Source organism: Columba livia, chromosome Z (genome assembly GCF_036013475.1).
Source record: "Columba livia isolate bColLiv1 breed racing homer chromosome Z, bColLiv1.pat.W.v2, whole genome shotgun sequence".
Classification (NCBI taxonomy): domain Eukaryota; kingdom Metazoa; phylum Chordata; class Aves; order Columbiformes; family Columbidae; genus Columba; species Columba livia.
Genome location: NC_088642.1, coordinates 10,184,247 through 10,212,024, shown reverse-complemented (window position 1 = coordinate 10,212,024; position 27,778 = coordinate 10,184,247). Strand labels below are relative to the sequence as shown.

The following is a 27,778-nucleotide window of genomic DNA, read 5'->3' as shown; positions in this document are numbered from 1 at the left end:
GAGATGATGCAGAGTATTTGCACCAGCTTCTCCCTGACTGGAAACTTTTAAAATTACCAAGGCTAGCTGTCTTGTCCTGCCCTTCGCTGGAGTTTACCAGCACATGCAGGGAAGTTGGCAGGAGAGAGCCCTTACGCATGCCTTAGGCTTTCCTGCTTGGTGTTTTCAGTTCAGGCTCTCTGATGCACAGATGTCAGGGATTGTCTGAGCGTGGCTGAGGTGCATGGGCATATTTTTGTTCTGGCGTCTCGGTTACAGGACAAGGAACACCCAGGAGTAATGTGGTGAGTGCAAATGGTGATGATAATAGTATTCTAAATTGCTACTGAAAGGGTAGTGCTTGTCTCTTGAAGTCCCTACTCCTTTTAGGAGACATAACATCACTCTTCTGTGTAGATGACATGTAATTTTGTAACACTTCTGTTTCTTTGTCTACAGAACTGTCAGGTCAGGTAACAGAAGCTGACCCTGCACTTTTAGATGCCTGCATGCTGTTTCTTGGAGACGTTTATTCCATTTTTAATGTCTCCTACCTTTTAGATTGCTTTAAGTGCAGTAATGTACTGACTACATCGATCCAGCCCTCACATCTTACTTAGGAAACTGCAGATTCAGTTCTTCAGTACTAAAACTTTTGTCTTGCATTCAGCAGAACCAGGGGGACCTCTTGCTGTGCTCTTCAGCACTGCTGTAAGTCGGGAGATATCTGAACTTTATTTCCAGGGTTATATAGCTTTTGGGTTATTGACAGTTTTGGGTGAAAAGCTTCCACTTGCTGCCCAGTTCTTCTTCCATTTATTTTTTGTCTTGTTTTGCAGGCTGTTTTTTAGGCTGTGTGGCAGTCACTGCATCCCAAGGGACAGCCACTCAGTTTCCCTGACAGTTTATGTAGCCAGTTTGGCAGCAGTTTCTTATCAGAGGCCTTTGGATCCACATCTCATGTGCAGAGGGGTATGAGTTACACTTCAAACAGGCTAAATAGGAGTATTATTTCTTTCTAGTGTCCCTTAGCTGAAGTTTCCAAATCAACCAGCTAAATGAATTCCCACTGTCCAGGAGCTAATGCTTAGGTAGGGTCCTTACAAGCAGGTTGTTGTTTTTATCCACTCTTTCAACCACATGATCCTGTCTGACCTGAGAGTGTATTGGCTCAGTTTTCTTATTGCACTCAGTTTTTCTGGAAATCCTTTTAGGACTCTACCAAGACCACATTTTAGGTTGAAGATGGAATTAATGAGCTTCTTACATGATGTATCCAGCAGCCTTTCTTGTGTGTTTTTGAGTTCAGAAAATGGATCTGTAATATCTCACATGGTCATTGAAAAGGATGGATGTTGATGTCTTACTTCTTGCAGTCTTCAATGAAGAGAGAAGAATACAGCTTTCCTGGTGCTAGCAGCCCAGAAAATACGTGGTTTACAGCTCCTCCTTTTGATCACTTAAAATAATGTTGTCTGTCATTTCCTACACATTTCATATGCTTCCAGGGCTTATACAAAGCTTGAAAACCTCTTGGAAACAAGCTGTCTGCCCTCATAGACTGGCTTGGTACTGTTCCACCTTTTAGGTATCAGAGAAAGGAGCCAATACTGCCAGTGTCTTGGAAAAACCTCTGTCTTGAGGAGTGGTGGGACTTTGGGTGACATCACACTGTATAGGTATGTCACCCCTGTCTGATGTACTTTTAAAAATGAAGTGAGCGTGCCAAGTGACCACTGCTGCCACAGTCTGCCTTTGTGCTGTGTAGCTGCTTGCTCTGCCTCTTCCACTCAAGGTTTGATTTCTGGTTATTTTGCCCCTAAAAGAGTAAAATAGAGCCAGAATATATAACCACCACTGTTGTCCACAAAGCTTTCTACTCTTTGCAGGTGCTTGCTGCTTACTTAGGACAGAAGAAGACTTTATTTTATTTTGTTTGTCAAAATCAAAGCAAACTGTAAAGTTTTCTGTTCAAACTTAGGCACTGGCACATCTGGAATACTTGGAGAAAGCAGTCAGGTGCCCACCAAGGGAAGTAGCAACGGTCTGCTGCTGTTGTGGCGGGCTGAGGTACAGCTTCCAGGAGCTCCTCGGGAATCACTTGGCTCAAATTAATATTTCTTTCATAGAGTAAAGTATTTACTGTATTAGATTTTTGAAGGAAATTGCTTAATCTGCCTTTCTTACATTTCTTTGCTCTGTGATTTGCTCTGTTTTGTCAAGGTGGATGAGTTATCTGCTGTGTTTTGTGTGGTGTAGTGGAGTAGAGCTGCAGGGACTCCTGTGAAGGTATTATGGAAAGGTGCTTATGTCCTAAAAAGAAAACCCCATTTTTCATGAGCACTTGAATATTTCTACTGGCTTGCTAGGTTTAACTAATAGACCTCGACAGGCTAAACTCTTACAACTCTTCCTGTCAGAAAAGCTGCAGCATTGTCCTTTAATTCCCCTATTTATCTGGGATTTAACACCAAATAGACTTGAACTTTTGTCTCGGTGGCAGTGTTTACATGTGATTTCAGATGAGTCTGACTAATTCTTTTAGGCAAAACATCTTACAGTCAGCAACATCTCACAGACCTCTTCTTTTCATAGATAGCTTTATAGCTGTTTCCATTTGGGGCTAGTAAAGTAGTTTTATTTACTGGCAGAAAAGATTGTCCTTTGAACTGGGGCAACTGGTCAATGGGAAAAATGTTCTCCTTCATCTTACAAACAAGTATGGTTTCTAAAAGACAAGACAACAAAGAAACCTGTAAAAAATGGAGATGAAAATGGAGGGATGACTGAGAAGGGGGGGAGCAGTATCACTTAGACTCATAACTTCTGTTTTCTTTGCCAGTTCCAAAGCGGATGACCTATCAACTGCAATTCTGAAGCAGAAGAACAGGCCCAATCGGTTAATTGTTGATGAAGCCATCAATGAAGACAACAGTGTTGTGTCACTGTCCCAGGTATGTCATCTATGAAAGCAAAGCTTTCTGGTATTTTGCAAGCTATGTCGTAACTTGAAATGTAACTTTGGAATGAGTCTAAGTATTTGTGTCAGAAGCTGCAGCTGTGAGCAATGAGGGAGGGTTGTTTCCTGACAGTCTACTGTGATAAAATACACAGGGTGTTTCAAACAAATGGACCTAGTTTCAAAGCACCTTGCTTTGTAATTGGATCTGTCTTTTTGAAACACTCTCTACTTTGATTCTCAACTTGTAAAATTTAGTTGAGCTTGTGTCCTTAGTATGGCTTCAGGATTAGCTCTTGACCAGCATAGGAGGAGTGTCTATCCTTTTGGATTTAGGATATCGCTTCCAAGATGCAGTTCTCTGAAGTCAAGTAACTCCTTCAGGTGCTTGAAATACTGTTTTGTCAAAAGCTTGTTCTAATGCTGTTGCTGTTTACAGGCAAAAATGGACGAGTTGCAGCTGTTCAGAGGAGACACTGTGCTGCTGAAAGGAAAGAAGAGAAGGGAAGCAGTCTGCATTGTCCTGTCAGATGATACCTGCTCAGATGAGAAGATTCGCATGAACAGGGTTGTTCGCAACAACCTGAGGGTGCGTCTGGGTGACGTGATCAGGTGAGGACTCATTTGCAAACTGTTTTATATTCCTGGGTTGCCTGAATAATTTGCGTGCTGGCTCTGAATTGATTGAATCAGAGGCAGGGTCTGCAGGAAGTATTCTGTTGAGGGTTAAGTTTGCGGGGTGACAATAAAACCCTGGCAGATGTATTGTTAACCCTCTCTCCCCCCCCCCCCCCCCTTCCCCTTTTTTGCCCCTCCCTCTCCCCCCCTTCCCACTCAGGACAGGCGATCGGGAGGGAAAGAAGCACAGAGAGAAGAGAGTTGGAAAAATTAAAGATGTTTTACTAATGCTACTAATAAGAATAGAGAAAATAATACAAAATATACAAAACCAATCTTGAAAGTCTCAGCAACTGCAGAGCCAGCAACCAAAGTCCTGAATTAGACTCCGCAGCCAATCGGAGCTGGATTCAGTCGGTCACTAGGCCTCAGTTTGCAGGGACGACTAGCAAGGTCCTCTCCTAATGTCGGCCATAAGGAAAAAGGGAAAAAGGGACGAGATCCTCGTGATCTCCCACTTTTATATGAAGTATTCACATGAATGGGATGTTATACACAGTTGGTCAGTTTCTTGGTCACTGGTTCCTTGTTGCCCTTTTCGCGAGATGTCCATCCATGTTTATCAATAACCTTGCATTCCATTGCTAGGTTTACCAAAACGTGTGTCTGGTTCTCCAGGAAAATGCAGTTAATATGAAGGCTTTAGCTGACAGGCAAAAGAGAAACTTGTTTTTAACAAAACCAGGACATTCCACCCCTTATAATATGCCATTCACTGAATACTTAAACCTTATCAATACAATCTATCAATACAATTTAATTAATCACTACTACTATATATATATATATATATAGATATAGATATAGATATAGATATACATACCTACATATATACACAGGAGCAATTAGTCAGTGGACCATCCTTTAAAAAGTTCATTAAGTTCATTTTGTCACGACAGTCTCCCAGGGCAGGAAAAATGGTACAAGTGCATCTCATGACCACTGTTTGTGGGTTAAAGTCATCAACTTCGAAGAAGTTGTCAGGCGCCACTTGAAGAAGCTAGCTCTGGTTTCATCATCACTGTTTTGATCTGAAAAACACTTATTAAACACTGTTAGCATGGCAATTCACATCATGCAGTTCAGTATTGAATATTTTCACCTAAACTCAAATCCCCTTGAGGTACACACCGAACTTCTCCATCCTTAAGCATCACCCACCAGGTGCTGCCAGGTCCCTGGGCAAAAACAATCCCACGAATGGGCTTGCCTTTGCCTGAGGCAGGAGTAACCCAGACTGCCTTTCCTAACATGTTTTTCATGTGTACTACAGGGACTTTATCTCCTTCTGCAGTCCGTAGAATTCCTGATTGGGCAGGCCCGGCTCGATTGGTTGATCCCCTGGTGTTGACCAACCAAGTGGCTTTTGCTAAATGTGAATCCCAGTTTTTAAAGGTTCCACCACCAAGTGCCTTTAGTGTAGTTTTCAGCAAACCATTGTACCTTTCAATTTTCCCAGAGGCTGGTGCATGATATGGAATATGATATACCCACTCAATACCATGTTCTTTGGCCCAATTGTCTATAATACTGTTTTTGAAATGAGTACCGTTGTCTGATTCAATTCTTTCTGGTGTACCGTGTTGCCAAAGGACTTGCTTTTCAAGGCCCAAGATAGTATTTCGGGCTGTAGCATGAGGTACGGCATATGTTTCCAACCATCCAGTGGTTGCTTCCACCATTGTAAGTACATAACGCTTACCTTGATGTGTTTGTGGAAGTGTAATATAATCGATATGCCAAGCTTCTCCATACTTATACTTTGAGCATCGCCCCCCATACCATACAGGCTTTAACCGTTTCGCTTGTTTGATTTCAGCGCAAGTTTCACATTCATGAATAACCTGTGAAATAGTGTCCATAGTTAAATCCACCCCTCGATCGCGAGCCCATTTATATGTTGCATCTCTACCTTGATGCCCTGAAGCATCATGGGCCCACCGAGCTAGGTAAAAAGTTCACCTTTATGTTGCCAGTCCAAGTCCACCTCAGCTACTTTAATCTTAGCAGCTTGATCTGCTTGTTGGTTGTTTAGATGTTCCTCAGTGGCTCGACTTTTAGGCACATGAGCATCTCCATGCCGAACTTTCACAGGCAGGCTCTCTAGCCGAGCAGCAATGTCTTGCCACAGTGTGGCAGCCCAAATGGGTTTACCTCTGCGCTGCCAGTTGCTTTTCTTCCTTTGCTGTAGCCACCCCCACAAGGCATTTGCTACCATCCATGAGTCAGTATAGAGATAAAGTGTTGGCCACTTCTCTCGTTCAGCAATGTCCAAAGCCAGCTGGATGGCTTTCACTTCTGCAAATTGACTAGATTCACCTTGTCCTTCAGTGGCTTCTGTAACTTGTCGTGTGGGACTCCACACAGCAGCTTTCCACCTTCAGTGTTTTCCTACAAGACGACAGGATCCATCTGTGAACAGTGCATACTGCTTATCAGTCTCTGAAAGAGTATTATACGGTGGTGCTTCTTCAGCACATTTTACTTCCTCATCTGGAGACATCCCAAAGTCTTTGCTTTCTGGCCAGTCTGTAATCACTTCTAAGATCCCTGGGCGATTGGGATTTCCAGTTCGAGCTCGTTGTGTGATCAGTGCAATCCATTTACTCCACGTAACTTCGGTTGCATGATGTGTAGAGGGAACCGTCCCTTTGAACATCCAGCTCAGCACCGGCAGTCGAGGTGCCAGGAGGAGCTGTGCTTCAGTACCGATCACTTCTGAAGCAGCTGGAACTCCTTCGTATGCTGCTAGTATCTCTTTTTCAGTTGGAGTATAGTTGGCCTCAGATCCTTTGTATCCTCGACTCCAAAAACCTAAGGGTCGACCTCGGGTTTCTCCTGGTGCTTTCTGCCAGAGGCTCCAGGTAAGTCCATTATCTCCGGCTGCAGTGTAGAGCACATTTTTAATATCTAGTCCAGTCCGAACTGGTCCAAGGGCCACTGCATGAGTTATCTCATGCTTAATTTGTTCAAAGGCTTGTCGTTGTTCAGGGCCCCACTCAAACTGGTTCTTTTTACGAGTCACTCGATAGAGAGGGCTCACAATCTGGCTGTAGTCAGGAACATGCATTCTCCAAAAACCTACAACGCCCAAGAAAGTCTGTGTCTCCTTTTTATTAGTAGGTGGAGACATTGCTGCAACTTTGTTGATCACATCCATTGGGATCTGACGATGACCATCTTGTCATTTTATTCCTAAAAACTGGATCTCTCATGCAGGTCCCTTGACCTTGCTTTGTTTTATGGCAAAACCAGCATCCAAAAGAATCTGAATTATTCTCTCACCTTTCTCGAAGACTTCTTTCGCTGTGTCGCCCCATACGATGACGTCATCAATATACTGCAAGTGTTCTGGAGCTTTACCTTGCTCCAGCGTGGTCTGGATCAGTTCTTGGCAGATGGTAGGACTATGTTTCCACCCCTGGGGCAAGCGATTCCACGTGTACTGGATGCCCCTCCAGGTGAAAGCAAACTGCGGTCTGCACTCTGCTGCTACAGGAATAGAGAAAAGCACATTAGCAATGTCAGTTGTAGCATACCACTTAGCTGCCTTTGACTCCAGTTCAAATTGCAGTTCTAGCATGTCAGGCACAGCAGCACTCAGTGGTGGTGTAACTTCATTCAGGCCACGATAGCCTACAGTTAATCTCCACTCATCACTAGACTTACGCACTGGCCAGATTGGGCTGTTAAAAGGTGAGCGAGTCTTACTCATCACACCCTGGCTTTCCAATTGACGGATCAACTTCTGTATAGGAATCAAAGAGTCTCAGTTGGTGCGATATTGCCAGCGATGCGCTGTCGTGGTAGCAATTGACACCTGCTGATCGTCAGCCATCAGCAGTCCTACAACAGAAGGGTCATCTGAAAGACCAGGCACATCAGACAGCTGTTCAGTTTTCTCAGTGTCCACAGCTGCTGTACCAAATGCCCACCTATACCTTTTTGGGTCCTTAAAATACCCTCTCCTGAGGTAGTCTATGCCAAGGATGCACGGAGCATCTGGACCAGTCACAATGGGATGCTTTTGCCAGTTTTTTCCAGTTAGGCTCATTTCAGCCTCTACAACAGTCAGTTCCTGGGATCCCCCAGTCACTCCAACAATATTGATGGATTGCGTTCCTTTATAACTAGAAGGAATTATCGTGCACTGAGCACCAGTGTCCACTAAAGCTTTGTACTCCTAGGGGTGTGTTGTACCAGACCATCGTATTTGTACGGTCCAGTAAACTCTGTTTATCCCTTTCCTCCACCTGGTTGGAGGCAGGGCACCTCTAATTTCTGGTTTGCACAGTCTTTGGGTGTGAATTAGAGGTTCCTTCAAGAGCATCAGAATCTCTTCTGCTCCTTTTGTAAACTGGAGCAGCCACCTTCCTAGGAGTTTTTCCTTTTATCTCACGTACTCGTTCTTGAAGTTCTGAGGTAGGCCTTCCATGCCACTTATTCATGTTTTCTCCCTGCTTGTGTAGGAAGAACCACAGTGAACCTCTTTTTGTGGGCTGCCTCTGTCCTCTCTCTCGAGATTGGAAACGCCTTTTCCTAATAGCTGAAACATAGGTTTGTGCAGGTCGTGAATGGTATGTGTCTTCTCTGAGTTCTTTGATTTCTTGCAACAGCTTTTCAAACCGGTCATCAGATTTTTCACACAGTTTCTCTACAGCAAAGACACAAGCCCGTAGAGAACCAGCAAGGCTGTCCTCAAAGTTCCGGAGCTGCTCAATCACTTCATTAATCTCTTGTAGACCTCTAGCTGACCAGACCATTCCTGCCAATGACTTAGCATATGCAGGGGGTGCACTTTGTACAAATCTGCGCCACAGAGGTCGTGTACAATTGATTCTATCTGGGTCTGTCCCCTCTTGGTTGTCTGGTCCAAAATATCACAGTATCACAGTATGTTTGGGATTGGAAGGGACCTCAAAAGATCATCTAGTCCAATCCCCCTGCCGGAGCAGGAACGCCTAAGTGAGGTTGCACAGGAACATGTCCAGGCGGGTTTTGAATGTCTCCAGAGGAGACTCCACAACCCCCCTGGGCAGCCTGTTCCAGTGTCTGTCATCCTCACTGAGAAGAAGTTTCTTCTCAAATTTAAGCGGAACCTCTTGTGTTCTAGCTCGATCCCATTACCCCTTGTCCTATCATTGTTTGCCACCGAGAAGAGCCTGGCTCCATCCTCATGGCACTCACCCTTTATATATTTATAAACATTAATGAGGTCCCCCCTTAGTCTCCTCCAAACTAAAGAGCCCCAGCTCCCTCAGCCTTTCTTCATAAGGGAGGTGCTCCACTCCCTTCATCATCTTCGTTGCCCTACGCTGGACCCTCTCCAGCAGTTCCCTGTCCTTCTGGAACTGAGGGGCCCAGAACTGCACACAATATTCCAGATGGGGTCTCACCAGGGCGGGTTAAAGGGGAAGGAGGACCTCTCTGGATCTACTAACCACCCCCCTTCTAATACACCCCAGGTACCATTGGCCTTCCTGGCCACAAGGGCACAGTGCTGGCTCATGGTCATCCTGTTGTCCACCAGGACCCCCAGGTCCCTTTCCCCTACACTGCTCTCTAATATGTGATTTCCCAACCTATACTGGAACCTGGGGTTGTTCCTGCCCAGAGGCAGGACTCTACACTTTCCCTTGTTAAATTTCATTAGGTTATTCCCCGCCCAACTCTCCAGCCCGTCCAGGTCCCGCTGGATGGCAGCACAGCCTTCTGGTGTGTCAGCCACACCTCCCAGCTTAGTGTCATCAGCAAACTTGCTGGTAGTACACTCAGTTCCCTCATCCAAATCGTTAATGAATATGTTGAAAAATATTGGCCCCAGTACTGACCCCTGAGGCACTCCACTAGATACTGGCCTCCAACTAGACTCCGCACCATTGACTACCACTCTCTGGCTTCTCTCCTTAAGCCAGTTTGCAACCCACCTCACTACTCTATTGTCTAGACCACACCTCCTCAACTTAGCTGTGAGGATGCTGTGGGAGACTGTGTCAAAGGCTTTACTGAAGTCAAGGTAGACCACATCCACCGCTCTGCCATCATCCGTCCACCTTGTTACATTCTCATAAAAGGCTATGAGGTTGGTCAAGCATGACTTACCCTTGGTAAAGCCATGCTGACTGCCCCTAATAACCCTTGATATGCCTTGAGATGGCACCAAGGATAAGCTGTTCCATCACTTTCCCAGGGACAGAGGTGAGTCTATATATTATAGTGGTCTATAATTACCCGGGTCCTCCTTCTTGCCCTTTTTGAAGACTGGAGTGACATTTGCTTTCCTCCAGTCCTCGGGCACCTCTCCTGTTTCCCAAGACTTGGCAAAGATGATGGAGAGCGGTCCAGCAATGACTTCAGCCAGCTCCCTCAGCACCCACGGATGCATCCCGTCTGGACCCATGGATTTATGGATGTCCAGACTATTTAATTGCTCCCTAACCCAGTCCTCATCAACTAAAGCAAACTCCTCTATTGACCTGGATGATCTCTCGCACAGCTAATTCTCTCAGGAACTGAATACCTCTCTCCATAGTATTCCATTTCCCTAACTTGGATATACAGTCTTCCTTGTAGGGAAGTCTTACTTTCATAGCTGCCAGGAGTCGGGTCCAGAGAGTAGTGGCATTAGACTCTCTTGAAATTGCCCTATCAATGGTGGAATCTCTTGACAGAGATCCCAGCTGCCTGGCTTCACCACCTTCCAATTCAATTGTTTCTGCCCCATTGTCCCAGCATTGGAGCAGCCAGGTTAAAACATTCTCGCCTTCACGACGACTAAAGTCTTTTCACAGATCTCTCAGCTCACCTGGAGAAAAGGACCAAGTGGTGGTCACTTCGTCTCCTCCCTGTCCTGATGGTGCCCCTTGGGTTGATGTTGGCCCTGTGCCATCATCTGCTGCACGGGTAGTCTTTCTAGTGACTTTCTTACAACCGGCAACTGATGCTGATATGGGTTCACCATCATTTGATTCATTTCCAGAGTCGGAATGACTGTCACAGTGATTACTGTGGTTACAGCAGCAGTGCCCAGTGTGTGAAGAAGGGGGGGCTGCCTTGTTAGCCTTTGAGGCTGGAGAAGTAATGTTATCTGCAGCGACCTTGGCAGAGGAACTCTGCGGAGGAGCTGTGGCTTCAGCCTGCGAAGCCGCCGTTGGGGGGGCAGTGGCTGCAGCGGCAGCCTTTGCTGTTTTGCTCTTTCTCGAGCGGCTCGGAGTGCTTTTTGCTAAAGCTTCCGAAGACGCACCGCAAATCTCAGGACAACAAAGAGACGCAAAAATCCTGTTGAACGCCATTTCTCTTAACAGAAGCACAAACTGACACACATTCAGCAAACCAGATAACACCATCACAGTTCTATCAAAACTACAAGGATATTCAAAGTTCTCTAAAACATTTGCGAACTGTCCTAGTGAAAAAAATGAAAGTATTGTTAGTCAGCCTTTCTAAAGATTCCCTCGACCAGTTAGCAAACACAGAGCCGTACTGCTCTTTAATCGCTCCTGGAGGCTTTTCAAGGTAAAGCAGAAGCAAGTAGAAATTCATTAGCAGCTGCAGTATAATGAAATAAACCAGTGACAAACCACACAGCATCATCATGATCATTGTCCAGTTCCTTGTTGTTATATAATGAATACTTCGATTTAAAAAGAAAGCCCAACACAGATATGGAATCAGTGAGCACAATGTAGAAGATAACTGATACAACTTATGCCATAACATCTTTAAATCAGTGTAATTCACTTTGCCTTAATACAACTAAATAATATCCAAAGCAAACGGACACGCGAGTATCACAACTCTATGAGTTGGCACCATGCCGAGAAAACTGAAAGGTACGTCAGAGCGGTAGAAAAGCCAAAAATCTTCAAATTTACCCCTTTCTCGAGCCCCACGTTGGGTGCCAATTATCTGTCGAGGGTTAAGATTGCGGGGTGACAATAAAACCCTGGCAGATGTATTGTTAACCCCCTCTCCCCCCCCACTTCCCCTTTTTTGCCCCTCCCTCTCCCTCTCTTCCCACAGGCGACCAGGAGGGAAAGAAGGACAGAGAGAAGAGGCAAATTCACTAAAAGAGAAACTTGTTTTTAACAAAACCAGGACATATTCTTACTCCTTCCAGAGGGCCTCACATAAATGTTTTCAAGATCAGGGATCTCAGTTTATTTTTGCATGTGTTTCTGGCTGTATCCGTATTTAGATTAATGCTAAAAATTTGTGCTAAAGATCTTGAAGCCTCTTTAGGACCTTCCTGAGCCCAGGTCCCATCATTAAATTAAGTGGTTCATTTATCCCACTGTTGTCACAGTCCTTGCCCAAATTTACATTGTCAGGTGAACACACATATTTTTAATGTCTTTATTTTTAATGCATTAAGCAACGTTGTAATTGCTCTTGTAGTATCTGCGCTGCCCTGTGGCAAACAGAAGTTAAAACTTGATAGAAATGAGTGACAAAAACCTGAAGCAATCAGACAACAAGATTAAAAAACCCTAAAGGATGTCTATATTGCAGTTTTTGTTATAAAAATAATTTTTAAATTAGGAATGATTAAAAAGCGTTGCAGGGATTTTGTTGTGCAACTCTTGCAGAAAGTAGTAGGAAAGTACTGAAGTATTTATCACAGCTTATTGGAGACAGGTTCCATTCTGTGATGGGGGGACAGGAAGCATGTGAACATTTCTTCAAGATAAAAATGGTAATTTGCAGGCTTAAATATGGGAAAACTAACAGCTCCTCTCCTGAGCATCTTCCTGATTTGGAATATCCTGCATGTTCTGGGAAAATTGGAACCAGGTTTCTGACACTAGATATGTGGAATAATCTTTAAATGCAAAATGTGTTTCATACAAACTTTGTAGAAGAGAGGAGTGAGACTGTTTCACCCACCCCTCTACTACTTGAAAAGTAGTTTTAAACAAAGTTTAAACAAGTTTTAAACACCCCTGTGTTTCAAATAGAAGAACAGTGCTTTGAGCCAGTCTGTGGATTTAAAAGAAAGGTGAATTGTTCCTTGAACCTGATGTGAGGTTACTATTGGAATAGTTTCTAGTGTGACAGTTCAGCCTGTGCTCTCCCCCTCTCTGCCAGTACTCTCTGTGTGGTGGTTCTCAGTCTTCCACTTGTGTTACCAATTCCTAGCTTTGTTGCAAGGGTCAGAGTATTTTCATACCCTTTGCCCTCAGAGTTCTTCTTGCTGATCTTTAGCTGCTTATTGTGTTACTGTGGCCTGGTTTCTGCCAAAATCCACATTTATCCTCTCATTGTTTCCTGCTTGTGGTCTGTCAGCTCTTTTCCTTCTGGGGCAGTGTGTCTTCCTTTATGTTTCTGCTATGTCCTTTCTGCAAAGCATGTGATAAATAATCTATATATTGAGAGGCTTGAGGTAAGTGATGTAAGGAAAGTTACATGCTCAGCTGCAGCTCCACAAAGGCTTTTCTTACCTGGCCAAGCCAGTTTGAGTTTTCTGCCACAGCCTGGTACTCTGACCTCTCACTTCAGTATGCTGCTGTCCCACACTGCAAAATCTGCGAAATAATAGCTCGTGTTTATTTTAAAAAGGGGAAGGGGCCTTCAGACTTTAACATGAATGTCAGCCTCCACAAAGTGGGACTGACAGACACCTGGCTGCAAGCTGGTGACCCCTGGTTGGTGCTGTGAGAGCCTTTGATCGGAACAGGGGTTGTCAGCAACAGGGGCTCTGGTCTCTGTGTTAGGTTAGAGAGAGGAAGGAACAAAGAGCTTCCCCCAGCTCTCTTTCCCTTGCAGCCAGTTCAGCAGTAGCTCCTTGTTGAAACAGAAGTTACCTCCTGACTTTCACAGGTCTTTAGGCTGCATTAGTAACTGGTGAATGTGCTCAGGGGAGGGAGAGGGGAGCTGCAGAAAGCAGGGGGGCAGGAAGAAATTATGAAACTCCCCAGTGGGCTTGAATAAGGCTGAGAGGAGTGAAGAAAAGTGTGTGTTGTGAAGACTGCCTCTTGCTGGACATGATTTTCATCAGCATTGACATGTTCTTATGCAGGTTGGAAGTTTCACCTGGGCTTTGGAGGGTCCTTTCTGGCATTTGTGTTGGCCGGGGAAGGGGTGTCACTGCCTTTTCTATGCGAGTCCAGCATGATGTGGCTAACTGGAGTTTTCTTTTGTTGCAGCATCCAGCCTTGCCCAGATGTGAAATATGGCAAACGTATCCACGTGCTGCCAATCGATGACACGGTAGAAGGGATCACGGGGAATCTGTTTGAGGTCTATCTCAAGCCCTACTTCCTGGAAGCATACAGACCCATCAGGAAAGGTAATAGCGCCTATTCTTGAAGCCCTCACGGCAGCAAGTGTGAGCTAGTCCTCAGGCTGAGAAAAGAGAATTTCTAGAAGCTAGCACAGGTCTTTCCATTAGATGATCATCTGTAGAGTGAGATTTTGCTGATAATGACTTAGTTTTGTCCAGATCTTCAGGAGAAAGCGTGATTGTTGCTGCTGACTGGCAGAGTATCTTGGTAGTTCTTCTGCATCTTTTTGCTACATGATCAGAAAAGGCTCAGGTAGAACACAGGAGAAAATCTTATTAAACTAAGTTGCTACCACTTAATGGGATTGGGGAGTTGCCCACATATTAATCAATTGGTTGGATATACCAACTGGCACCCTAACTAAATTCACTTCTTCAAAGTAATTTAATTAATTGGGAGAGTACTTAGAAGACCAAATGCAGTTTTAGAGTTGTTGTAGTAGCACTTCTGCTGGAACAAATAGGTTCTAATACAGTATAAACACAATTTGAAGTTATCCAGCTTCTGTAGCCCAGTTTAGCCAGGAGTCATAGTGCACTATTGTGTATTATTCTGCTTCTGGAGACAAGCATTTATAACTACTAACAAATAGTTACAATAACTTCAAAATGAGTTTTTATTAATTTAGGGCTTTTTGCCTGTTTTAGAAATGTTAAATTGAAACTGAGCAGAAGTGTGATTCCTTGTAATTGTCTTTTGAATTTAGGCAGAGTATTCTTTTCTATTGTTGGCTAGTTTTGTTTACTGTTTGTTACTGGATGAAATTTGAGAACTTTAACTGCTGTGGTTCTAAACAGTGCTCGGATAGTCGCAGCTATCTGGAGCTCCAGAGTTTAAAACTCAGAGCATTGTTAAAAATGCCAGCAACATGTGCCTATGTAACCCACGTCCTTGTCTTCTGGGGCTGCTGGTCACACAAGGGTTGACGTTTTGCCAGTGGTGGTTGCAGCATGGTGCTGAAGTGTGGGGTTTTACAGGTGACATCTTCTTGGTGCGTGGGGGGATGCGTGCAGTGGAGTTCAAAGTGGTGGAAACAGATCCAAGTCCATACTGCATAGTGGCTCCAGACACGGTGATCCATTGTGAAGGAGAGCCCATCAAACGAGAGGTGAGCAGAATCCTGCCATGCAGTTCTCCTGAACACCTGCTGTCCAAAATCCATTTCTGTGACAGTCCTTATGAGCAGCAATGTTTGCTGTTCTGTTTGGCATTCTGTATATTGAACTGGATGTTTAGAAGCTCCATTTTCAGGAGATGAGCTGCAGCTGAATGTAGTCAGAGATATACTTCCAGCTTTCTTCCTCATGCTAAATAGCACCAGTGTGTAGGTTTGCTGATAAAATACTGTATTTTGGCAGCAGCCGTTTTTGCGTCTGCTTCCAGATAACTCATGCTGGATTTAGATGCATCTTTTAATTCCGAAGTTCCCTTGATCCATAGCAGGGAGAGCTTACGAAGTTGCTAAATATAATGCCACCTGAAAATAAAGCAGTTACTTCTTTTTTTCAGTGAGAAAATTGAAATCTTTGATTGATTGATTGATTGATTGATTGATTGATTAAAAAATAAATTAAATTCTTTAGTCCGTTACGGTATCTAGCTTTGGGCATCCCAAGCTTGAGGCAAACTGAATGGCTTGTCTGTCAGGTTTTGGCCACCTTATTATTACAGAGTAGGAAATCTCAGAGAAATGAGCTAAGGTGGTTGTATAACTCATAAAGTAAGTGCCTTTTTACTACCTGCAGATTAAGATGAGTGCTGTGTTGTAGTTAGCCATTTTCTGAAAAATTCACATCTGTGTGACACTTGTGAGACTATGGTCACCAGATGAGTCCACTTTGGGCTCTTGAGGACACAGCAGAGACAAACAAGAGCAAGTTCTGCCAAGGCCACCACAATGATGAGGAGCTGAAGGTCAGAAGGACTGAGGAGGAGCTGGGAGAGTGGAATGGTGCATCCTGGAGAAAGGAGGGCAAAGGCCCTACTGGCAACTGCCTGATGTGAAGGGGAAGATGACCTGGCATTTAGGAGAGCTGTGCCCAGGGACAGGGCTAGAGACAGTGGCTTAAGCTGGATCAAGGGAAATTCTTAGTAAATACTAGGAAGAAGAGGGCGGGAGTCTCCAAACCCGGAGACCTTAAACGCTTGGTAGCACCAGACCCTGAGCGACCAGCTTGAGGTAGTACTCCCTGGTTTTTGGGGCTTGAACTGGGCTGGATCTGACATTCCAGGTTGTGTTATTTTGTTCTTTTAATGTGGTCTAGTGTTATGAATAAGTAAGGCCAGTAGAGATTTGCACAGCCATGAGAAGAACGGATGCTGTAGAGCTACACTGGAGGAGTTGGTTAGAGTTGATCTTACCACATGTCTGGGTATTAACATTCTCTGTTAATCTGAGTCAGTCCAAAAAGAAAACACTACATATGAGACCTGTATGACAGCTAGTTAGAGGTCTCAAGTAGTTAGATCTCACAGTTCAAGGAATAAGTATATATACTGTACTTCATTGTCTATTGTTATCTTTGTTAGGCACATCAGAGGGTCACAGAGCTTGTTTTGCACTAGAGTCTGTAGGGAACCTGGCAGTAGAGGCTGTCATTCAAGAGGATGGGCTTCAGTGAGCTCTGATTATGTGCAGGCAATTCCATTTGCATGTCTGGGAAGACAGAACTAAGAAACAACTGTAGAAGACACCAGCAAGACTTGAAAATGAGACTCTCAAGACAGCAAAGAAATGGCTATGAGCAAAAATCCAGATTCCCAGGTTCTGTAGGCTGGAAGGTGTTGATGAACTATTGTTTTCACTTAAATGTTTAATATATTTTCTTCTGGATAGGATGAAGAGGAGTCACTGAATGAAGTGGGCTATGATGACATAGGTGGCTGCCGCAAGCAGCTGGCTCAAATCAAGGAGATGGTGGAACTTCCCCTCCGACACCCTGCGCTGTTCAAGGCGATAGGGGTGAAGGTGAGTCCCATGTGTACCGGGTGGATGAGTGGGCTTGCTCTTGCAGATGGTTCTTGACCTCAGAGGTTTATGAGGCATTGGTGGGGTCAATAAGTAATTTGTGAGGGGTAATTTTAGTGCTAGTGTTAGGAAAGTATTTCCTCATATGTTCTGGACACAGATTAAAGTACTGGCAACTTGTAAATTGAAGTGATGCTTTGAATCAGCTCTGTCAGTTACTGGCAAGGTTTCTGTTCGTGTGTCATGCAAAGTAGTAAGGGTGTTGATAGCAATGCTGGGATAGCAGCTGTTGCATGAGTTTGCACGGCAATTTCGGACTGGCTTTGTCAAATGCTTACATTTTCCCTGTGAAGCTACTTAAGCATTCATATACCAGCTCAGCAACTAAGTCCCTTGCCTTTGTCCTCCAGCCTCCACGTGGGATCCTGCTGTACGGTCCTCCTGGCACTGGTAAAACTCTGATTGCCCGAGCGGTGGCCAATGAAACGGGGGCTTTCTTCTTCCTGATCAATGGTGAGTTTTATGGCTGCATTGGCCCCAGATTTGCTGCGTACTCGTTCATCCATTTTATGGTAATGATGGTGTTAAAAGGGCTTGTAGCGCCACGTTGTCTTCCTGACATCCTTCCTTACCTCTTTCAGACATGCCTCTGGGTACACTTGAAGGCCATTTTTGTGGAAGAATCTGTAGTGGCACTTCCCTTAAGCCTGATTGTGTTGTAGCAGGGTGGTTGGAAGGCAGCTTTGCAATGCAGGGACTTGGAGTCTGTCTGTCTGGGTGTTCATTTGTGTTGGTCAGGGCAGAGATGGGAGTGAAGTGCTGAGATTATTCTAAGTATATGGATGCAGGACACTTGCTTCTGTTGCTGCCACTATGTTTCATTCAGAATAGAAGCTGGTCTGCTGTGAATTTGTCTTTCCCTTCAAGTAAAGCACAAGGCCTTGTTTGTTTTAACATGAATAGGGAGGAACTTTCCTGGATGCTATAGTGAGTACCTTGGGACTTATCTACAAGTGGCAGAACATCCTATTGATAACTCTTACCTGTAGCAGCTGAGTTAGTTACTGCTTTAAGTCCGGGAAGGACCAGATTCTGAATTTTCCTCGCTGCTTTTCTGTCCCGTTTTACAGTCAGTGCTGGAATAACCGAACATTTTCACTAAAGGAATGCTGGTTTTTATTTCTGATTTCAATCTCATAGGCCCCTGAAGTGATAGCAAAGAAGTGTATAGCACAGCAGAGCGGTGACCAGCAGTAGGGAAGTGACTTGCTTTGTATCTCAAGATACCAGATGCAAATGGGCTGGTTTTAACCATATGTCGCCCTTGTCATATTCTTCCAAAAGTGTGTGAAAGCTGTCACTGAATGCTAATGAGCCAGCCTTTTCTTTAGACGCTTGTACTTCTGTTGCATAATAAAAAACAACACTGTCAGAGTTAGTGATGCGTTCTCTGTCTGCTCATCCCAAGCCTGGAGCTGCAGGCAGTGTTGTAGTCAGAACTGGTATGAAGTGGTGAGTTACCTGTAATTAGACACTGTTAGTACCTGCCCATGCCAGTGGCTCAGCAGCCGGCGCACACTTCAGTCACCTCACAGCTTTGCACTCTTGAAGCTTAGGTTTCTTTTTCTTGGCTCTTACACAAGCATACTTTCTCTTCATTACCATTCCCATCAGCATGATGGAAAAATCTGTAGAAACAGAGTAAACCTAAGCCTGCAGTAATGTTCAGCAGTTGCTGGAGATCTCAGAGGAATGCTGTCCTTCCTTCTGGGATTAATGTGCTTAGTCATTGTAATTTTTCTGTTTGTTGTGTGAGGGGAGATGGGCTTTGGCCTTTTTTTTTTTCCCAAGCTGATTTTAGAATCTTACAGAGGTAAATGTGTAAGCTAAAGACAGCTTCAGTATCTTAGAGCTTTTTCCTTCCCTACCCTGACAATTCATCACCATATAATTTGGTTGCTTCCCTTGCAAGCCAGGACTGGCATTAACAGTGTGTGGTGGCACATTACAGAGAAGCTCCACCAAGTGTGAAATAGGGTAAGGAAAGAAGCAGCTAAAGGTAGCTCGTGCACTAGTGCTGCATTCTGTTAGAGTAAACTGAAAACGCAGACTAATGATAGAAAGTAACTCTGCGTGCTGTTCTTGCCTATTCAGCTGCAAATTTAGTGAACTCAGTTGATAGTGTTTGCTTTGGCTTGAAATACATATTTTCCCATGTGAACGTTGTGCTAAAAAAATTCAGCTGCGTGCCTTGAGGCTGGCTGCCCCTCTTCTGGGTGCCACAGTGCCGCTCTTTTTCAGGTCCTGAGATCATGAGCAAGCTTGCTGGTGAGTCTGAGAGCAACCTGAGGAAAGCCTTTGAAGAAGCAGAGAAGAATGCTCCTGCCATCATCTTTATTGATGAACTGGATGCCATTGCTCCTAAGAGAGAGAAGGTAAAGAAAGCCTGTAGAAGGTAAAGAAGTACATCCTTTTTGTTAGCATCTAGCTGAATCTCTGCGTTTGACTACAGGGTATCTTGACGGTGGATTTCAGTTGACTGTGAGAAGAACAAAACAGAGTTCACGATGTTTCTTAACAGCTCTCGGCTGTCATGTCTGCTTGCCTTGGTGCAGAATTAGCTCCTGCGCTGTGTTGTAGTGCTTTTGGTCTATACACTGCTTTCTCTCTCTGTAGACACATGGAGAGGTGGAACGTCGCATTGTGTCTCAGCTGTTGACTCTTATGGATGGACTGAAACAGAGAGCGCACGTGATTGTTATGGCAGCTACCAACAGACCTAACAGCATTGACCCAGCACTCAGGCGATTCGGTAACCATGATTGCAGTCTCGTGTATCGCACAGTCGTGGTTTAACCCCAGCTAGCAATCAAAAACACAGTAGCCGCTTGCCCACTCCTCCCCTCCGCCCCCAAATAGGGGAGAGAACCCTAAGAGAAGGGAGAAACTTGTGGATTGAGATGAAAACCGTTTAATAAAGTAACAGAATAATAGTAGTATACTAGTACTACTACTAATGTAAATATAATGGAAAACAGAATATAAAATAAAAGATACTCAATGCAGTTCCTCATGAACTGCCAAGAACCCAGTCCCAGGAAGGGAGCACCCCAGTCCTGAGCAGCCAGTCCTGGGGAGAGAGAGAAAAGACCAAAAAGGCAGAAAGGCCCAGAGGCCAACTGCGAAATGGTAGAATTGGCAAAAAGCTGAACTAAAGGAGCTCCTGAATGGAGCAGGACTGTAACTGGTCTCCCTAGCCGGAAAACCTGGCTTTCATTAAATGACACTCAGGGCATGGAATATTGTTATTGATCAGTCTGGATGTCAGTCAGAGTCTGCCCCATCTGTGCCCACCTTCCTCGCTGCCCTACATCTGCAGATAGAGCCTAGAAAGACCTTGTCTCCCAGACAACAACCGAGCTAACAGTTGGTTCTTACGTTGTTTTTGTTCCAGTTCAAAAGCACTGGAAGGTTACTTGAAGGAAATTCTGTCCTGGGGTGTTATTTTCTTGTTCTCAAATTAAATCTAAACAATGACCATGCTAGCTACAAAGAAGTTTCTAACTGCATCAAGAAAATTAACTCTTATTTCAGTCAAACCAGCACATACATACTTTGTGTTACAGGCTCTGCTTCAGAGCCTTGGAAGGATTGAGCAGAAATTAATACAAAACATCTTCTGTTAAGTTATGTAAACTATTGACTTGTCTCCGGCTGACTGTTTGAAATTAATTTCTACGCTTCTTTGGTATCGTTTTCTGTGCAGTATTAGGTTAGAACTTGTAGAAATAAATACTTTGAAGTGGAAAAGCATTCAGGACACACTAAAGAAGTAAATGCTTAAGAGGGTGTTCATGCCTTATGTTGCAGAAGGCTCTGAATTGCCTGATTTCTCATTCTTTTGTTGATGAGAAGTCCGGTAGTTTCTGAGATTCAGGTTTCCAAAACTTTGTGGTATGAATAAGTGTCTGGTGTATGACCAGTTGGTAAAGTCTGTAATAGCAAATCAGTCAAATGTGCAGGGGAAAACCACCTCTTAAATGTATAGTGAGGCATTTGAGTGCACAGCTATGGCTAGTGGAAAATGATAGGTGTACATACCTTAGTTAATATTGCAGTAATATCACCGTTTCCAGTCTCTGCAGTTATTAGGGCGGTTCATGTTTTTCACTACTTGCATACTTTTATGAAAGTTCTGCAAAATTAAATCTCTCAGTATTTGCAGACTTTTGTGCTGAGGACACAAAGGTAGAAATAAGCAGAAATGTTTCATGGTATGGGGGTTCAGGGAAGCATATTTTCCTAAAAATGAGGCTCAGAAAAAGTTACTAAGCCAGCACGCCTCTGTTGATGTGCAATCTGTAGTTAATACGGTAGTGTCACTTTCTCTAAATGACTAAAGCCTTTCCCGCTCTGGTCTGACTCTGCTGCTGTGTTGATAAATGCTGCAGAGAAACCCAGAACTCTGGCATTTTCTGAAATGACTTGTGTTTGTGGCTTGTCATCATGTTGTTAAGACAGAGGAAGGCAGCAACTTTTGCTCCTCCAGTGCACAAAATCAGCATCTCAATATCTGTTTTGTACCTCCCAGGTCGTTTTGACAGAGAGGTAGATATTGGTATCCCAGATGCCACCGGGCGCCTGGAGATCCTGCAGATCCACACAAAAAATATGAAACTGGCGGATGATGTGGATCTGGAACAGGTGAGTAGCATGCTATTGGGAAAGCTTGTCTCTGCAGACAGATGTTCCCACTGCTCTCTTTTGTAGTGGAAGAGTTGTTAAGGCTTGATTGCATAAATGTAGTTGCTCATTCAGGACAGCATGAAACTGGGTGGATGTGTGATCTTTGGGCTTCCTTCCAGCTAGTTTCCCAGCTACCAAAAATCCTCACTCACTAGGTAAGAATGGCATGGTGAAGTGAAACAGACCTGCATCAGTCCAGTCTGGAGGTGACTTGGTGCTCCCCTCCTGAGTTGGTTTGCTGTGGCATTCTCTTTAAAAGCAAAGCAAGCCTGAAACAGCTCACACAGAGCTGGGTGGGCAGTGTGGTGAAACTGGGCACTGCGTGTAAGCTGGATGGTTCGTGTAATCTCTGTCCTGAATGAAGAACTGCAGTCCTCAGGCTTGCTTTTGTGCATACTGTCTGTATTCCATTTGCAACTTGGATATCAAGTAGGAGGCGGAACAGTGGTGTCTTTGCCTGTTAAGTATGTGGTAGCGCTTGTGTTGAATCCACAGCAAAGCACTGATGTTCGTGTTCTCCAGAGCTTTGTTATGCTTCCCAGTGAGGGACCAGAGCACACGCTGCCCTTGCAGAGCGCTTGCTTGTATCCCTGTGAGTCATAGTCAGTGCTCTGCTTTCAGGTGGCAAACGAGACCCATGGCCATGTTGGTGCTGACTTGGCTGCTCTTTGCTCAGAAGCTGCTCTTCAGGCTATCAGAAAGAAGATGGATCTCATAGACCTAGAAGATGAAACCATTGATGCTGAAGTGATGAACTCGCTGGCTGTGACCATGGATGACTTCAGGGTAATGCAGGAGTACCCCTCTTTCTTTTGAGTGCAATGTTTAGTTGTTTATCTGGAGGAAGTGAACATAATGTGTTAGAATTCATATAATGCCATTTCTTCTAATGGCAGTGGGCTCTGAGCCAGAGCAACCCTTCTGCTCTTCGGGAGACTGTGGTGGAGGTGCCACAAGTTACCTGGGAAGACATTGGTGGTCTAGAAGATGTAAAGAGAGAACTCCAGGAGCTCGTACAGGTAAGGGTTTCCAACAGATTTTCACCTAGTCAGCTTGAAAAATAATTATAATAATAAAATCAATAACTTCTTCAGATTCCTATTTGGGCTGTGAACAGCGTAAATGCCGAGGGTTTCATGGTATTTGCTTATAATGGTCTGGAAATACCATGCTGTTCCATCTTGGTGAACTTGGAGAGGAAGGTGTTGCGCAGCAGCGTCAGGCTGAGTCTGCAGCATCATCTTGGGTGGGTGTTGTGCTACATGCAGCAACAGCAGTAGATCTGCTGAGGTGGAGACCAGCAGCAGGACCACTGCTGAGGATCCTCTTATGTGGTGGATTTATATGCCAGAAAGTGGATGATGATTCTCATACAGAGAGCCTCCAAAGGGCTTTCCATCAGCATTAACACACAGACAAGTGAGAAGTAATTGTGAAACCTTCTGTGACAGCAAAGACTGGGACAAAAACTCATGAATAGTCTGTGGAAACTCCTGGTGGCTGCACTGGGATGGTTTGGGTTTGATAAATTCCTGCTTTCAGCTGGCACCACAGGAACATCCTGATGGTGAATAAAATAATCTAATTTTCAGTCTAGTTTTCTGATTTTAAAATCATCACCTATCTCTGGCCTCGTTGCTGAAGATAAATGCTCACAGCAGACACCTCGCCTGTCTCTGGGGAGCAGAGCGAATAGGTTAGATAATGAGCTGTTCCCTTTTGCTTCTGCGGGGCAGAATGAAGTTGGATTTAAGTGTGCTGGAAAACTACTTGAACTGGTACTTAGTTCTTAGAGGTAAATAGGTTGTTGAAGGCGGCTTTCCAATTTAGTCATGGTGCTTTGCAAACCAGTATCCTTTGAAAAAACAGTGGCACCAAGCAGACAGGATCTTGTGTTTAACCCACCAGAAATCTCAGTGTTTCTGGTAGCAGGAGAAACAAAACTGACCTATAGAAAGATGTCCCTGCCCATGGCAGAGGTGTTGGACTAGATGGTCTCTGAAAGACCTTTCCAACCCAAACCATTCTGTGATTCTAAGGTACAGGCCTGTTCTGGCTCACCACAAGAAGTTTTTGTTTGTTTTGTTCTCCTTCAGTATCCTGTGGAGCACCCAGACAAGTTCCTCAAATTTGGTATGACCCCATCAAAAGGGGTTCTGTTCTATGGGCCACCTGGTTGTGGAAAGACGCTGCTGGCCAAAGCCATTGCCAACGAATGCCAGGCAAACTTCATTTCCATCAAGGGGCCGGAACTGCTCACCATGTGGTTTGGCGAGTCTGAAGCCAACGTGCGTGAGATCTTTGACAAGGTGAGTATTTCTTCTACTCTGTGTGCTATGTTGCTGCTGAGGTACCTCCAGAACTTTGTCTCCGCTCGTCTGTCTTACCAGCCTGATTCTTGGTTTTTGTCTTCAGTGTTTTCCCCACTTGCACTGAGAGCAGGAGCTGCTTTCCTGATGTTTGGGAAATAAACTGTTTTCTCTGGCTGCAGTTTGCATCTGTTGTTAGAGGATCATAAATGCCCCAGTGCTTTAGCAATAAGGCGAGCTTTAGGATGGCATTAATATCCTCCACATCCCTAAAAACTTCCCTTGGCACCTCGTTAGCCACACCATCTACAGATTTTCAAAATATCCTGTGGATTCTTGTTCTGCAGTACACGTGGCCTAGGAAGGAGCTCCTGATGCTCAGTTGCCCTGTCACCCCCTGTCCCAGAACGTATCCGCGTGGATTATCCTGCGAATTCTTGCTCTTGTAGTCATGGAAAGTGCTGGTAGAACAAAGTTGGAAGGAGAGTGAGAGAGAAAACTTTCGGTTGGGAGGAAACCTTGGAGGCCATGTATTCCAGCTGTTTGTCCAGACCAGGCAGATAACTTGGAAACTTGATGAGGTTGCTCGGTGTGTCGTGTTCTGAACATGTGCTAAGGTGGAGAGTGCCTGACCTCCCTGGGCCTGTGTGCTGGTGTTTGAGCTCTCTCGTTGGGAAGAGGGTTTTTTTCTTTATTTCTGACTGGGTTTTTTTTGCAGGCGTTTGTGCGTGTAGTTTTTCATCCATTCACAGCACACCTCGAAGAAAGATCTGGCTCCATTTCTGTATAAATACCCATTTATAAATACCCAGCTGAAGATAATGACTGGATTTCCCATTTGCATTAGATGTATCTTGCCTACTGATACCTGAGTGTCTGAATAACCAATTGACACCCCCAGGTCTTGCAGGGGAACTTTCTAGTCCAGGCAGATTGGCGCCAGCTTTCCATCTAAGCATTGGATGCTCCAGCTTTGGGGAAATTGATCTTGTTTTTTCATGAGAGTTTAATTGAGGGTTTGTGTGTCAGGAGACTGTTCTGGAGCAGCTGCTCTGAGCTCTTTTTGCAGCGGCAGTTCTCTGCTTCTGCTCTGAGCTGCTTTAATGGTAGGGCAGGCTTAGTGTAAGACCAGCGTGCTCCTCACTAGGTGGTGTTAACATGGACTTATTTTTCCCATTTCCTTTTCATAGGCCCGCCAAGCAGCCCCTTGCGTGCTCTTCTTTGATGAGCTGGACTCCATTGCAAAGGCTCGAGGTGGGAATATTGGTGATGGTGGTGGTGCTGCAGACCGTGTCATCAACCAGATCCTGACAGAGATGGATGGCATGTCCACAAAGAAGAATGTCTTCATCATCGGTGCCACCAACAGGCCGGACATCATCGACCCAGCCATCTTGCGCCCTGGCCGCCTGGATCAGCTCATCTATATCCCCCTACCTGACGAGAAGTCCCGGGTTGCTATTCTTAAGGCCAACCTGAGGAAATCACCGGTTGCCAAGGTAGGATCTGTGCCCTCACTGCATCTGATTTGGGTTTGCTGTGTGATGCGTGTGTTCCTCACAAGCTGGGGACAGAGCAGAGGGTTGGTGACTGCTGCACGTGGTACAGAGCTGGGAGACCTTCAGTCCCTGAAGGATGGAAATAAAGATGTAGGGGGAGGCTTAAGCTCTGAAGCTGCGTGTTGATGTGTAAGCACAGCAGGTCTTTGTCATGTAGTGGAGTTCTGCCCACGTGTGGGAACAGGAAAGCCTGTTATGGCAAGATGGAAGAGGTTCTTGTACTCTGAAAGAAAAGTAACTGTAGAATATGGGGGTGGGTAATGGAAATTGAAGAGAAACCATTGCAGTTAATTGTTGCTGAACTCTGTTATAGACAGGAGCTGTGTCCCTTGCCTGGGGAGCAGGCAGTAAAGCAACTGATAGTTAGAAAAAAGTACGTGTCGAGTGAGAGCTCAAGCATTTTTGTGCCAAGCTTACCGTTTTAGGTTCTGTTGGGAAGGAAAACGTCGAAGGAGGTTGCAGTACTACTCCCTCAGTGGAGGGGAAGGAAGAGTTCGCTTTTTGTGTTGTGCCTGTGCCCCATCTCCATTTCCAGTCTGGCTGTGTTTTGTTTGACTCCTGATGCTGAGACCTGAGCAAACCATATCATAAATCCACAAGTGCAGAGGCATTTACTGCTGCTTTGTGGATTCTTGGTGGGTGTGTGGGGAGTGTGGACCCTGTGTGTGGGTAATGTTTCCCAGAAACAAGAGCCTTAGCAGCTGATCTTTACAAAATTGGACAAAGTTAAGGCAGCACCTTGGTACCATGGGACCTGAAGACTCCTCTTTTTCACTTGAGGTTGTAAGGTATTAAGTAGAGGCCTCTCTTTGTTTTTCACCAGGATGTTGACCTGGATTTCCTAGCTAAGATGACCAATGGCTTTTCGGGGGCTGACCTGACAGAGATTTGCCAGCGTGCCTGCAAACTGGCCATCCGTGAGTCCATTGAGAGCGAGATCAGGCGAGAACGTGAGAGGCAGACCAACCCTTCTGCCATGGTGAGTGGGGCACTCTGAGCTTTCCTCACTCACGGGGTGAGCAGCCCACCTCTGCCCGTGGATGCGGTGTGATGTGTTCCCCTCTGCAGCCCTCAGATGGGGACGAGTGGGCTCTTGGCTTGGAGCTGGAGCGCTTTGTTCTCATCTCGTGGAGGCTGAGGCCCTCCTGGGGTGCCTCATGCTCACGGTCTGCCACAGTGTCCCTCTCCAGCCGCTGCTTTGGCAGATGTTGGAGCACCCTGACCTGGATTTGGGCTGTGGGTGCAGAGCTCGGGCATGCAGCTCACCCGGGCCCTCTGTCCTGCTGCAGGAAGTGGAGGAGGATGACCCGGTTCCTGAGATACGCAGGGATCACTTTGAGGAGGCCATGCGCTTTGCTCGCCGCTCTGTCAGTGACAACGACATCAGGAAATATGAGATGTTTGCACAGACTCTACAGCAGAGCCGTGGCTTTGGCAGCTTCAGGTAACCGTGGGGGAACAGGAGGAGGGCAGCGTGGCTCTCTTAGTCCTAGAGCAGAGTACGGAGGCCGCTTTCTGCTGGATTCTGGCTGACAAACCCCTTTCCCAGTGCACTGTTGTGTTCTCCCCAGTGTGTACAGCAGGCAGTGCATAACGTGGCGGGTGTAGACCATGCTGCAGGCTGGTTGTAGCCACTCCAGTAGTGCTCCTGAAGGTCCGTCAGCCCTTTTTCCTTTAACACAAGTGACAGCTGACAGCCGTGTGAGCCTTTTACCTGCCCTAAGGCTTCATCCCACTTCTGCTTGGCACTGGGGTGTTGTGTGGAGGGAGGGGATGGTGCTGAGCTGTGAGGAGGCTTTTGAACAGCTTCTCTTCTCTCCCCTTCTGCACTGCTGCGCACAGGTTCCCATCGGGTGGCCAGGGAGGCGCCGGCCCCAGCCAAGGCACAGGAGGCGGCAGCGGGGGCAACGTGTACAGTGAAGACAACGACGACGATCTCTACGGTTAACTCGCTGTCCTCGGTGGACCAAACTCCAAATCAGGCCACGTTGTACAGGGAAAAATCCGATGTTCAGTGGACTCTCGGCTTCTTCATTCCTCAGTCAGAACAGTGTAGCTGCACGTCAGACTTTGTACAGGGGATGTTTTCTGCAAACACAGATCCAGACCGTTGTTCAGTTGGGAGGCAGACAGTGAGTTAACAAGGAGGGGAACCGACTTAATTTCTGAGAAATTTCTGTTCTAGTTTATGTGGCAGAATCAGCAGCTTTAGCAAAGGGTACAACGCTAGCCTGTATAAAAAAAAAAAAACAAAAACACAAAAATAATAAAAAAAATAAAAATCCCACAAAACTCTA

General features: G+C 45.3%; 1 protein-coding gene across 1 annotated transcript in view; it reads left to right on the top strand.

The window, feature by feature from the left end:
- VCP (valosin containing protein) overlaps nt 1-27,778 on the top strand; it is a 29,947-nt gene extending 2,169 nt beyond the window's left edge. Inside the window, exons 2-17 of the mRNA XM_065047109.1 lie at nt 2,822-2,933; nt 3,378-3,550; nt 13,762-13,904; nt 14,877-15,007; nt 16,736-16,867; nt 17,278-17,380; nt 19,169-19,302; nt 19,544-19,679; nt 21,459-21,571; nt 22,235-22,399; nt 22,510-22,632; nt 23,710-23,922; nt 25,113-25,421; nt 26,305-26,460; nt 26,771-26,925; nt 27,324-27,778. Of these exons, the coding sequence (XP_064903181.1) occupies nt 2,822-2,933; nt 3,378-3,550; nt 13,762-13,904; nt 14,877-15,007; nt 16,736-16,867; nt 17,278-17,380; nt 19,169-19,302; nt 19,544-19,679; nt 21,459-21,571; nt 22,235-22,399; nt 22,510-22,632; nt 23,710-23,922; nt 25,113-25,421; nt 26,305-26,460; nt 26,771-26,925; nt 27,324-27,429 (2,404 nt within the window). The 3' untranslated portion in view covers nt 27,430-27,778. The remainder of the gene's footprint in view (nt 1-2,821; nt 2,934-3,377; nt 3,551-13,761; nt 13,905-14,876; nt 15,008-16,735; nt 16,868-17,277; nt 17,381-19,168; nt 19,303-19,543; nt 19,680-21,458; nt 21,572-22,234; nt 22,400-22,509; nt 22,633-23,709; nt 23,923-25,112; nt 25,422-26,304; nt 26,461-26,770; nt 26,926-27,323) is intronic.